Source organism: Clupea harengus, chromosome 7 (genome assembly GCF_900700415.2).
Source record: "Clupea harengus chromosome 7, Ch_v2.0.2, whole genome shotgun sequence".
Classification (NCBI taxonomy): Eukaryota; Metazoa; Chordata; class Actinopteri; order Clupeiformes; family Clupeidae; genus Clupea; species Clupea harengus.
The window spans coordinates 18308791-18322920 of NC_045158.1; the positions used below are offsets into that span (position 1 = coordinate 18308791).

General features: G+C 41.1%; 1 protein-coding gene across 1 annotated transcript; it reads right to left on the reverse strand.

Moving 5' to 3' along the window:
• Positions 1-2213: 2213 nt before the first annotated feature.
• LOC116221106 (zinc finger protein 883-like) lies at positions 2214-13519 on the reverse strand. The gene is made up of 4 exons (XM_031570716.2): positions 12110-13519; positions 4988-5061; positions 4221-4542; positions 2214-3814 (listed from the first exon to the last, which is right to left on the reverse strand). The coding sequence occupies exons 3-4, from the start codon at positions 4471-4473 to the stop codon at positions 2214-2216; spliced, it is 1854 nt and encodes a 617-aa protein (XP_031426576.1). The 5' UTR covers positions 4474-4542; positions 4988-5061; positions 12110-13519.
• Between the last annotated feature and the right edge of the window lie 611 nt (positions 13520-14130).

Here is a 14130-nt window from a genome sequence, read left to right on the forward strand (position 1 = left end):
ATACATTTACATTTAGTCATTTAGCAGAGGCTTTTATTCAAATCGACTTACAAGGAAATGTAAAACTACACTTGGTAAGGAGGTGAGGGGAATCGAATTTGCAATCTTGAGATTACTAAGCGTCCCCTCTACCCACCCAACCACTCTCACACTTGGATGAATTAATACATACATAGATATCCGCCCATACACAGTCCCATACACAGCTTCTTGTCTTGCTCTCACAGCGGTGGCGGTGTTTGATTTTGCCATGATTATGGTCTTGTATTCTTCATAAGCGTTCTCGCCAGCAGAGAAAAAAAAAGAGGCTTTTTCTTTGAGTTCAGTAGCCACTGAACCGTCAGAAAATCATGGTTTTGGTGATCGACTTAACTTAAGCCCTTACGACGAATAACCCCCTGATTAGCTGGCAGTTTGAGAAGCAGTAGAGGAACATCACATTCGGGGCAGCCAGCAACACGGTTGTGTCTCACTGCAACAGGACGTAGTCTACAGTCCAACTCCGACCATACCGTAAATCCTCAAATTGTGGCCGGGGTCTTTTATTTACTTAGGCTGCACAGCGCACAGGCCTTTTTTTGGGGCAGGCTTGTATTAGGGGCAGGCCTTTATTCCTTACTTATTATACGGCTCTTCAGAATGTTCTAAAAAGTTCCGTTGATTTGAATGGGGCACCCCAACATTCGCAGGTCTGCAATGTGTTGATATTCACCACTGCGAAAAGTTAATGACCAATGACTAATTCACAGCTTTCATATCATTCCGCAAGTAGTCCGGTCATTTAACGCAGAGGAAAGTCATTGTAACTTGAAGTCAGCAAGTAATGGGTTGTTACGCAACACCTGGAACTTTAAAGTTGTATTAGCCTGAAGAACAGTTTTTTTCTTAGCGGAAATCACGAAACGGCAACAAAATCATTAAAAAAGGTATTTTAGAGGAATGTCTTCTATCGTTTTGGCAAGTAACTGTATAATAACAAATTCACCTAGTAGGCTGAAACATTTCTTTTTTTTGTTGCTAACAGCCCATGAAATTAGTCAACAACATTAAACATGAGAAGAACATGTATTTATGAAACGCATTAAATTAAATTGTGATGTCTGCTTTGTGCTGATGGACTGATGCTGGTAGGCTACAGTAAAACAGGCTACCAGTACCTTATTTTACCCCGGCCTGCATTCGTGGCCCGGCCTTTATTTGTCCGTATCGACCACGCCCCCGGCTACTATCTGAAGCCCGGCCTCTAATTGAATCCCGTCTTTATTTGAGGATTTACAGTAAACATAAACACAAAGGACGCAAATCGCTCAAATAAACTGTTTCCATCTACGTTAAGCGCATTAACTAAATTCGAATAACTAGTTAAACTACCTCCCTCCAACGAATCGTATTTCTATGCGCATTGGGGAAGTTAATGCGCATCGCATGCGTTTCCAACCAGGATTAAATATTTGCATAGAGAAAATGAGCATTAAAACATGGGTAGGAAAACCCACCTACAGAGAACACTGATGTGGCTTTTCCCCAGTATGGATCATCTGATGATTATGGAGACTAGACATTTCGTTAAAGGTCTTTCCACACTGAAAACACTGATGTGGCTTTTCCCCAGTATGGATCCTCTGGTGTGACTTGAGATTGGAAAGATGGTTAAAGGTTTTTCCACACTGAGAACACTGATGTGGCTTTTCCCCAGTATGGATCCTCTGGTGTGTCTTGAGACTAGACATGTGGTTAAAGGTCTTTCCACACTGAAAACACTAATGTGGCTTTTCCCCATGTTACGACCGGCTCGTGGGTCGCAACATAAAAACGGTAGAGACAGACAATGTGGCGGATTGTAACAAAAGACTATTTATTTACTACAAAGTTTGATCCAAAGGAGAAAGTCTAGGGGTTTCCAAAGATGCGTGGATGCGTGAAGTGGGTATGTACGTGAGTAGGAGCATTTGTCAAAAGTGTGTGTGAGAGTAGCGGAAGCTGAGAAGGGGCCTCCCATCAGGCGTAGCAGTGTTTTTATATCCACACCTGGCGCCATACTCACCGGTCATTATGCTCCGTTGCATGTCCACAGCCTGCTGCCTCCATATGGCCAGTATAGGGACTGCAGGCAGGGTGCGCAGGGGCACAGGGGGTCGTAACACCCCAGTATGGATCATCTGGTGTGTCTTGAGACTAGACATGTGGTTAAAGGTCTTTCCACACTGAAAACACTAATGTGGCTTTTCCCCAGTATGGATCCTCTGGTGTCTCTTAAGATTAGACATTTGGTTAAAGGCCTTTCCACACGTAGAACACTGATGTGGCTTTTCCCCAGTATGTATCCTGTTGTGTACCTTGAGATTAGACATTTCGCTAAAGGCCTTTTCACACTGAGAACACTGATGTGGCTTTGCCCCAGTATGGATCCTCTGGTGTGCCTTGAGATGAGACATTACGCTAAAGGCCTTTTCACACTGAGAACACTGATGTGGCTTTTCCCCAGTATGGATCCTCTGGTGTGTCTTGAGATGAGACATTTCGCTAAAGGCCTTTTCACACTGAGAACACTGATGTGGCTTTTCCCCAGTATGGATCCTCTGGTGTTTCTTGAGACTAGACATGCGGTTAAAGGTCTTTCCACACTGAAAACAATGATGTGGCTTTTCCCCAGTATGGATCATCTGATGATTATGGAGACTAGACATTTGGTTAAAGGTCTTTCCACACTGAGAACACTGATGTGGCTTTTCCCCAATATGGATCTTCTGGTGTGACTTGAGATTGGAAAGATGGTTAAAGGTTTTTTCACACTGAGAACACTGATGTGGCTTTTCCCCAGTATGGATCCTCTGGTGTATCTTGAGACAAGACGTGCTGTTAAAGGTCTTTCCACACTGTAAACACTGATGAGGCTTTTCTCCAATATGGATCTTCTGGTGTGTCTTGAGACTAGACATTTGGCTAAAGGTCTTTCCACACTGTGAACACTGATGTGGCTTTTCTCCAGTATGGATCTTCTGGTGTGTCTTGAGACTAGACATGCGGTTAAAGGTCTTTCCACACTGAAAACACTGATGTGGCTTTTCCCCAGTATGGATCCTCTGGTGTGACTTGAGATTGGAAAGATGGTTAAAGGTTTTTTCACACTGAGAACAGTGATGTGGCTTTTCCCCAGTATGGATCCTCTGGTGTATCTTGAGACAAGACGTGCTGTTAAAGGTCTTTCCACACTGTAAACACTGATGAGGCTTTTCTCCAATATGGATCTTCTGGTGTGTCTTGAGACTAGACATTTGGCTAAAGGTCTTTCCACACTGTGAACACTGATGTGGCTTTTCTCCAGTATGGATCTTCTGGTGTGTCTTGAGACTAAACATGCGGTTAAAGGTCTTTCCACACTGAAAACACTGATGTGGCTTTTCCCCAGTATGGATCCTCTGGTGTGACTTGAGATTGGAAAGATAGCTAAAGGTTTTTCCACACTGAGAACACTGATGTGGCTTTTCCCCAGTATGGATCCTCTGGTGTCTCTTGAGATGAGACATGCGGCCAAAGGCCTTTCCACACTGAGAACACTGATGTGGCTTTTCTCCAATATGGATCTTCTGGTGTGTCTTGAGATGAGACATTTGGCCAACGTTTTTTTCACAACTGGTGGTATGAATCCTCTGGTGTTTCTTGAGGTCAGGTGTGCCATTAAAGGTCGTTCCACCCTGAGAACACTGAACTGGCTTTCCTCCAGTATGTTTCATCGTATACACGGTTAGGTCTTCTAGGTTTCTTTTTTCCTCAGAGTTCCCCTTCTTGTTAGATTGGATCCTTTGAATGTCCTCTGTAAGATTATTTAAAAAATATCAGCAATATCTTCACTGTTCCCCACTGGGATGTAATTTCTAACAAAACAGATACATATTTTTTATATTTATTTTTATATATTGGTTATTTGCTAGAAATGTACATCACATGGGAGTGACTTAAGATAAGTGACTACCTAGAGAATTTATGTAAATGTTAATAGAGATACACATACATGAATTGCAGAGCTAGAGAAAAAATGATGACAGACACTTTCTCTCTTTTGAATGTAACAGACTGCAGCTAGTATCCCATATGGAAGGTATTCCCAAAGTATCTCTGTTCTCTGAATAGGTCTCGCATTGTAAAGCACAAGTTAGCCATTCTCTAAAATTCAAGCAGTGTAACTATACATAACACATAACGATTAACAAGCAACTTACTTGTAGGAGAAGAGACATGGTGACCAGATTCACTTAAATCAAATTCTTCTTCATCTTTAATTTCCATTGGTGAATACTTCTCTTCTTTCATGGTTGGTGACGTGTACATTTCAGTCTTGGTTTCACATTCCATTCCAGGCTTTTCTTCCACTGTCTGAATTGTCAAATACTCTTGTAGGAAATAATCAAATTCTTCTTCTTTTATCTCCTTCACTGACATGAGCGGTTGTGATGGTTCAGTAAATCCAGACATTTCTGACTTTAGTTCTGTTTTGGAAACGGAAACTCAAACTATCCTTCAAAGCAACGATATAGTGAAAATCTGCAAAAAAAGAACAACAGTATAGTTGTACTGCTGGTGAATAACACATACAGTATACTTGCAGACCATCCCAGTGCCAGCCTTAGAAATGTGAGTTCATTAATCTGACTCTGTGGTGTTAATATAATGGTTCTTCTTTCTGACCTATAAGCTTACTGGATTCAAAACTTGCCAATCAGCTGTAGGAGCTTTTCGAATGCAAACTAGCATGACAAAGGATTATGGCCATAGCTCAACCTGCTGAGACTACACAAAGGAGTGTAGTAGGGGGGTGGGGTGGATGTGTGTCCTGAACGGTGATGGAGATGATGTACCTTACTTTAAGAATGTAACACTAGTAAATACAATTTACATTAATTAAAAAGGCTTTCTCTTTGGCCGGCCTACAACAAAACTTTGCCTGTACATCTATTGTGACTGGCATAGAAAAAGTTTATTTACTCACAATTCTCTGAGATGCTTGCTGACTTGTTCTTGTACTGCACCTTTATCTTTATGTTCATACAATAGGATAGACACCTGGAGAAGAGGTTGCGAGTAAAGAGAGAAGGTTACCATGGATTTACCTTTTTGCAATACAAATGTATTCATTTTTGTTAATGTTAAGCATTAAAAGTTGTAGTCTGTGATTCTGGCAAGAGGTTGATGATATTTGAGCTCAACAGCCAATTAGGGGTGTCACGATACCAAAAATTCAGTAGTCGGTACTGATGGAGATAATTTCCAAACACTGTTAATGACTTAAGAATATAATAATCAAGTGCTTTGTATTAATATATTCCTTGTATGAATCATGTGCTTATGTAAGCAGGAACATGGCTTTTCTGTGTTTCTGCGTGTGTGTAACTTAGAATATTAGGTGCCACTTAGTCTGCATATGTACAAGAGCATGTTTAGACCAGAAGTGATAAGAAGGGTCGAACTGTGCTTCTTCCGACCTTGATCCTTGCCTCGGACGTGAGAAATCCACCACGTGGTTATCTCTGCTGAACGCTCAACTTCTGTCTATATAAACCTTGTGCAATGTGTTTATCATTGCTTCACTTTCAGCCTTGTGCTGGGAGTGAGCCCGATTGCAATTGTTGTTTGTCTAATAAATATACTTATATGCAGCTCCGGAGTCCTGAGGTAACTAGGGTGAATTTTCACCTATCAGGTACCAATACCAGTAAAATAACACGATTCTCGATGCCAATTTCGATACCACGGTAAAAAAAAAAAAAAAAGGATTTTCCATGTACTTCTTTATTAAAATATTTGATAGCAAAATGTCATAAGACATACAAAACATGTGCAATAGAGCATAGCACAACATAATAAAGTGCAAGTTATGGTCATGGTGCAACAACTAGTGTCCCCATACACATTCCAGACATCTTTTCAAAAGGTACTGTGCAAAAACAAAACAGTGGATATCAGTGCAGCCATTCAGCTAACAAGATGAACATGAGTTTTGGCAAAATTGCATAATTTTTCACAGCATTTCACACCCCTAAAGACTAAAGTCTTAAAGGACGTATTAAATACAAAATAAATCAATGTTCAGGCTAATCTTAAAACTGTACTACCAAAACTCCATCAGCATGTCAATTTCCCAACAAGGGAGAAAAACACCTTGGACTTGGTCTATACCTCACACAAAGGAGCATACAAGGCCTCCCCCCTCCCCCACATCGGACTTTCCGACCACATCACTGTTATGCTAATGCCAGCATATAGGCCCAGGGTGAAAGTGGAAAAACCGGTTCGGAAGGAGATTTCAGTGTGGCTGGATGGATCAATGTGTGCTCTTCAGGACTGTCTTGCGACAACAGACTGGGGCATGTTCAAGCAAGCAGCTACACACAACAACCACATAGACAATGACGAGCTTACAGACACTGTCTGCTCTTACATCCGCAAATGCACAGATGATGTGACCCACACAAAGACCATCATCACTCGGGCTAACAAGAAGCCATGGCTGACAGGAGCTGTCCATCGGCTGCTGATGGCCAGGGACAAAGCCTTCAGAGCCGGGGATAGAATTGGCCTGAGAACAGCGAGAGCCAGCCTGTCCAGTGGCTTCAGTAGGGCAAAACAGGACTACTAAAAAAAAAAAAAAAAAAAAAATAACCAGCCACTTCAAAGACAGCAGAGACCCACGCAGCCTGTGGCAGGGCATCCAGTTCATAACAGACTACAAGCCTGCAACGACAACATCTCTCTGCTCAACGACCTCAACAGCTTCTTTGCACGGTTCGAAGCAACAAATTACACAAGCAGTTCGCATACCGGGCCCTGCTCTTCACCCTGCTGACTCACGACTGCACAACAACCCACAGTACCAATCACATGGTGAAGTTTGCGGACGACACAACTCTGGTGGGTCTCATCACCAAGAACAATGAGACCCACTACAGGAAGGAGGTCAACCTTTTGACCACGTGGTGCAGAAACAACAAGTTCCTGCTGAATGTCAGCAAAACAAAGGAGATTGTGGTTGACTTCAGGAAAAGCCACACTGAACACCCACCACTGACCATCGATGGTGCTGCTGTGGAGCGAGTGAGCAGCACCAAATTCCTGGGGGTGCACATCAGTGAGGACCTCTCCTGGGCCACCAACTCTGCATCACTGGCGAAGAAAGCCCAGCGGCGCCTCTACTTCCTCCGCAAGCTCAAGCGAGTGAAAGCTCCCATACCCATCCTGAACGCATTCTACCGGGGCACCATTGAAAGCATCCTGTCCAGCTGCATCACTGTGTGGGGCAGTAGCTGTACTGAACACAGCAGGAAAGCACTGCAACGTATAGTGAACACAGCTGGTAAGATCATTGGTGCCCCACTCCCACTCCCTTCCCTGCAAGACATTTACACCACCCGCCTCACCCGGAAAGCTACCTCGATTGCGAGTGACACCAGCCACCCCGCACACAGTCTGTTCAGCCTCCTACCCACTGGAAGAAAGTATAGGAGCCTCCGTTGCCGCACCACCAGACTCAGAAATAGCTTTATACACCAAGCTGTCAGGAAGCTAAATTCTCTGATATGAGGCTGAAATCCCACCACCCTCCCTAAAAAAAAAATCACTCAGGACTCTGCAACAAAACTGTCTCTTGCACTTTTATCACTTACGTTTACCATAACCACTTACTGTTATACTTGCACTGCTAATGTAACAAATGCATCTCACAGGATGTCTTTTTTGCTGCCTTTTTTTTGCACTACCATAACCTCACTTTAAGAAAACTTATGCTGCTGTACGTGTATCTGTATGTTTATATCTATATCTATATGTATATCTATATGTAGGACATGTCTTGTCTTATCTGTTGTTGTGCGTGTGCACTTTATATGTTTCACCGTGGGAGAGTGGGAAACGTTTTTTCGATTCCTTTGTATGTCTTAACATGCAAAGTAATTGACAATAAAGCTACTTTGACCTTGACTTTGACTGTGGTCGCGGCGAAATTCCAGCAGTCACTCGCAAATCGTCTTTTAGGCTTCATTGAGTCTATGGCATCGAAAACAATAAATAAATTGGGTAATCGTGTTTTTTCAAACCAATTGCGTATTCAGTTGTAACTATATTAAACTAGGACATTCAGTGAATTTCGCTAGTTTTGACATGATACTTGCAAGATACATGCTCTCTTTCTCTCTCTCTCTCCTTCTAACTTAAACAAAACGCTCCACTGTCTGTTTTGTTGAATGATTTGCTGGTATCAACTGTGTGTTTTGCATTTAGGTGATATTTTAGACTGGAGAGTTTATATTTCTTTTCAGTATTTCAAAGTGAATGAGCTGTGGGCGCACCAGAAAAGTGAGCGTCTATCATCATTATCACATGTATGTATATATGTCTATGGCGATTTTAGCCTAACTATCGAGATTCTAAGTAACATGGAGACAAAACTTTGCTTGGTACTCCACGTAGATCATAAACCCTTGAATATAAAAACGACTCAATTAAATCGGTTGAGAAATGTAAACGCTATTAAGCTTTTTATCCAGAAACACTGCAGCTCCACCGTTCACTTGCGTTTGTTTACAGTCCAGTCTTTACCTCCCCAAGATGGCGGCGAGTTGGCACGTCGCAGCAACGTTCTGAAGCAGTCAATCTATGTATATATGTCTATGCCCTTCTCCATGTTTGTTTATCCGCCCATTCTTTTCTTTTCCGGTTCCAGATTTTTTAACAGTTACTGAGAAATAGACACTGAGCAATGTAAAAACCCTGTTATTGTAACTTTTTTTCTGGATAAAAAGACAAGTGACTAGATAGCCTTAGTCCTGAAATTTTCAAATCGTCAGAGACAACACCAAACAATCTGATAATAGCATTTCAGACAGGACTAGTGAGCTAGTTAGCAGGCTAGCCAGTTAGTAGGCTATCTAGTCACTTGTCTTTATATCAAAACTGTCATTCTGTTCAAATAAGCCCAGGATTAAACATATAACATACCAGGAACAACAACAACAAGCCCTTACAAGGCCATCCAAGCCTTTCTTTTTAGCAAATTAAACGACCAAACAACGCCACAGTCCTGCAATTTTCAAACCGTCAGACAAACAATCTGATAGGCCGCTGCCGGGGAAAATCGCGTTTATTTCGCCCAAAACGGTGGTCTACGTCACAATATATTGCCTCCCGTTGAAATGCATGTGATTTAGAATTACGCTTCGCACGCTACGCTGTCATGGGTTTGCACCGTTAAGCAGCTTCCACACTGCCCCGACAAACGCCAACATTCTCCAACTAACGCCAACATTCTCCAACAGTCGGGTCAGTGTGGGCCGGCAGTTGGTGTTAGTTGGAGAATGTTGGCGTTAGTCGGGTATTGTCGGAAGAGTTCAACATGTTCAGTCGGATCGGGTCGGATCGGGTAAAGTTGGAGAATGTCTGACCAATGTAGAGCAACTCCAACATTCTGACAGCTCATTACCTTGACAACTAGGCTCAACTTGCGTGCATAACATCCTCGAGCTCTCTTGGATGTCGAAGTTATGATGGTTATCGGCCAGTTTGTCCTAGTCTATTTATAGATTAACGTTATGTATTAGCTTCCCCAAACGAACGATTTTCGAGATATGTCTACCGGTATTTCAACTTCTACGACTCGTTTAACACTGCAAGAAAACGTGTTTCTAAATATTAATATTAATGTTGACACTTTACAGGAGTACGTTTGCACTTAGGTTAGCTATCGGCCACTCCCACTTCGTTCCACTTACCGCGTTGGTTTTCGAAATATTAATATGCACGCCGCCTGCTTTTATGCTGTTGTATGAAAAAGTTTTGGCACCCCTCTGAGGCTGCATGATAATTTACTCTGTCTTCACCAAAAAAAGATCACAGTGGTATATTGTTCATTTTCTAGTTAACACTGAGTACTGGGGTGTTTTCCAGACAAAGATATTTAGTGTAGCCAGAGGTTAAATTGGGCCGGAGCGCTCCGTCTCCTTAGATCCACAACAAACCCCGCCGGAGCTCAGACCCGTCTCCCTCAGTGTAAAATAATCATATACTACTTTTAATATTTTTTCATCTCCTGACCAAACGCATTGCAATATGATATTATATAACTCACAAGACAACTGTAGCCCATCAATGATACATGGAATTATGAGAGGCATTCTACTGATTCTCTCGTGAAGTGCACGTCAGTGAACGTCAAAAATCGACACCTATAATCTTTGGTGATTGTTAAGACGTTTTTCTAAAGGATCATTGTTGTTTTTAATAAGTTGTCCATCAAAGCGCCACCACTAGAATGTGTGAAGAAGGTTAGTGTTCTATGATCTGTTTTTAGTATTCAGACTGACAGTTCAGCCTGAAACAACAAATAAACTAACCTAACTTAAAGAACGCAGCCAAGCAGCTTAGCCTTCATTCAGAACAGAACCTAATAGCCAACTAGCCAAGCTATCCTAACCCAAAGAAAAAACATGGCACAACTTTGCGACAAAGTGCAGTTGAACTCGCATCAAGGAGCAAATATCCATAGGTGAACAAGGGCACAGCCAAACGCCTATGATGGCCAATGACGCCCGCACTAAAAAGCAAGCAACACCATACAAACCACTGGCTAGCTAGCCGCTAGCAAATGTCAAATCCTGTAGCCTACGTGTTCTCTTGACACTCTGAAGACAGCATAGCATCATCAAATTATCCAGTTTACATGTTGATGGGGATCTTCACGTAATGATCTTGTCACATACTGTATAATCAGGCCAATAATCCCAATTTTGACAAATAAATAAAATATTGCCTCTGTTTACAGTCTCCAATTAAGTTACACAATTAGTTAGCCTATTTCATAGTTCATTGACTAACAAAGGGGTCTTTAGTGTTACCTAGATTCCTATGATCTTTGCAATATAGGCCTAACTGAAATAATCAAATTCAACTATTAGTTTTCCAATACTTGCTTAAAAATATATTTTTGACAATACCAGTTTAGCTAAAATACTAGGATAATATAATATAAGGACATGTGTCCCTATGTTGTGGTTTCAGCTCTGAATTACACACAATATTTAAGTTCACTTAGGCTAACTTAAGGTTGTTGGTGCAAAGTCATTTTGAAAAACTGTAATAGATTCCAATGATCCTGAAACAAGTGATGATATACTGTATACATACCAATGTCTGTATTAATGATAGCTGCACTAATGTACTCATGAACATACATTTGATATTCTTCATGCAGCTTTGTTATGTGCTAATAATAAATAGGTTTCTTAATGTTGTTTGATGATATTAAAAATATAATAAATTGAATTGTAGCCTGTTTGTCTGAAAAACTATTCAACCCCTACACATTAGAAGTGGAAAAAGAGCCCCTTTAGTGTAATAATGCATTAATTCAGAATTTATGTGAGAGCGATATAAATAAAGATGCTTTTGAAAGATGACCATTGACACAAGGGCTCCCCCTCCTCACAAAAGCCAATTTAACCACTGAGTGTAGCAGTGTTTAGTTGTGTGAAATGAAATCAAATGTGAAAAATAGGCTGTGCAAATATTTAGGCACCCTAATCAAATTACTTGTTTTCCAAATATGTTTTGACAAGCAAACGTTAATCTAGGTATCAACCTCATCCATCTTAAAATAATTTAACACACAATTGAAAAAATAAGTAGCTAGTTGGAAAAAGTCTGAGCAGTGTGGAGCTGGCAGTTGGTTTACTGGACATTCTAAAGACAGGTACCAACTACTGCCAACAACTGCCAACTTTAGAATGTTGGCGTTAGTTGGAGAATGTTGGCGTTTGTTGGGGCAGTGTGCAAGCTGCTTTAGAAGTACTACTTTGATTGATGCCATTAACGTACATCATCGCGGTTGGAATAGAATCCTTACTCACGCTACAAATAATAATACCAGGAAGGTGACATATATGACACAGGTGTAAAATATTCACCAACATCAGTAACAGTTCGCCTCAACTGTGTTTGGAGTAGCCAGACATATAACTATCATCTCCACATATTAACAAACACTAACATTCTAGCTGCTAAGCCAACAACGTTATTACAGTACGGAATTCTCGAGTACATTCATATTACAAGAAAACAGACTTACAGTTCGTCAGTGACGCACAAACATGTCGGAAAGGAATAGGACACAGGACTAACATCCACTACTAAACTGTAAACAAACGAGCAAACTATTGCCGTGCCGTGATTTGCCGCGTACTGACCTTATTTTCTTCTTTTTTTTTGTTTTATGGCGGTTGGCAAGTAACTTATGGTGTGCATTACCGCCACCTTCTGAGCTGGAGTGTGGATCTGAACACACTAAATCCTATCAAATAAACGTGTTTCTTTCAGAAAATTAAAAATAAAATTAAAACAAATATCTCCAGAGTTTTTTGTAGTATGTTTGATAACTTCCGTATAACTTTTTCCTGTTGCAGGAGACTACAAAGTATCTTTATTTGCCGATGATACATTGGACACTACTACATGATCTATCTATGGTCTCTTGACTACATCCGCAAACACAGAGTCCATCAGCATGTTTGTTAATTATTGCTAGCTTGTTATTGAGTCCCACATGTCCAAATCTCATTTGTGATATGATATGTTCCCCCTGTATTACCATATATATCTGACCTTGTTCTTAATGATACTTCCAACTTCTGCTTTACTGTGTTGTTCATTAATATCTACTTCTTGTTTCAGTATTGCCTGTTTTGCATATCTATCAGCCGGTTCATTCCCTTTTACTCCCATGTGTGCTTGAATCCACCCAAAGGAAATTCTGATTCCTGACTTCTGCAGTCTATTTGCTAACTGCAACACCTCATACACAATATCTTGTCTTGATATAGAGTACATATTTTTTAACGAGACTAGAGCTGAACTGGAGTCAGACCATATTGCCACACATTTGGGCCTATAATCTTCCACCCACAATAAAGCTAATCGTAACACAGCCAAGTCATCAGATATCCTTTTAGCCACTTTTACATTTAGCTCTGCGACCACAAAAGCCACCCCAACTTTCCTGCTTATTTTTGATGCATCTGTAAACACCTGGATGCTATTAGGATAATGCACCCTACAATGCATTTCAACAGCGCTGTCATCCACACAATCACCTTTCTCCCTACGGTCTAATAGAGAGCAATCTACTGGCACCTCCTCAAGCGTCCATGGAGGAACCCTGGAATACGTCGCAGTTGAACTTACGTTCAAAGCAGAAACTTCCATTCCCTGTGCAATTTGCTCTATTATCCACCCAAAACTTGAGCTCTGCTTCTTCTCCTGACAGGGCAACAAAACTTTTTTACTTGGGTGGCCCTATTCACTATTGTGTCCCTTAAGATTGGTCCAGTAAACCAACGCCAACTGTTCCCTTCTCAGTCTTAATGGCATGTCACCCATTTCGACCTGTATTGCTGCTACAGGAGTGGTCTTGCATGCTCCACAACACAATCTCAGGGCTTTGTACTGGACTACATCAAGTTTCATCAAATGGTCGATGCAGCAGACCCATGAATAAAACATCCATAGTCAATCACAGACCTTATTAATCCTGTGTAAATTGTTCTTAATGTAGTCCGGTTGGCCCCGCAATCAACACCCCTCAAATCACATTCAGTACCTTCCTGCATTTTCCCACCACCTTAGCAATATGATATGCCCACAGAAGCTTGTGAACAAACCACAGCCCCAGGTACCTAAAATAACTCACTCTTTCTAATTTATTGCCATATATTCTGATCTTTAGAACCTCATTACTATGCCTCTTTCTAGTAAACAAAAGCCAGTCTTGGATTTATTCACAGAGAATCTAAATCCCCACTCAAATGCCCATTTTTTCAATTTTACTACTACTTAACAATGAATTCAACATTTCTTCCTCTTTTCCATACCGCTCTATCGTCAGCAAATAGTGCTACCTCAACAGAACTATCAACATCTTGAAAATGTCATTAATGGCAATTGAGAATAGTAGAGGACTTATAATGCTGCCCTGAGGAATACCGTTCTCTACCTCATATTGTGTACTAAGAGCTCCATGAATCCTAACTGCTATTTTCCTTTCTGATAAAAAATCCTTAACCCAGCAATACACTCTCCCTCTTATTCCCAACT

Excerpts from the sequence above, each read along its gene's own strand:
- LOC116221106 (XM_031570716.2), bottom strand. The coding sequence starts at position 4,473 with ATGTCTGGATTTACTGAACCATCACAACCGCTCATGTCAGTGAAGGAG. Across the intron at positions 3,815-4,220 it reads CCATGTCTCTTCTCCTACAA|AGGACATTCAAAGGATCCAA; the intron begins GTAAGTTGCTTG and ends ATAATCTTACAG.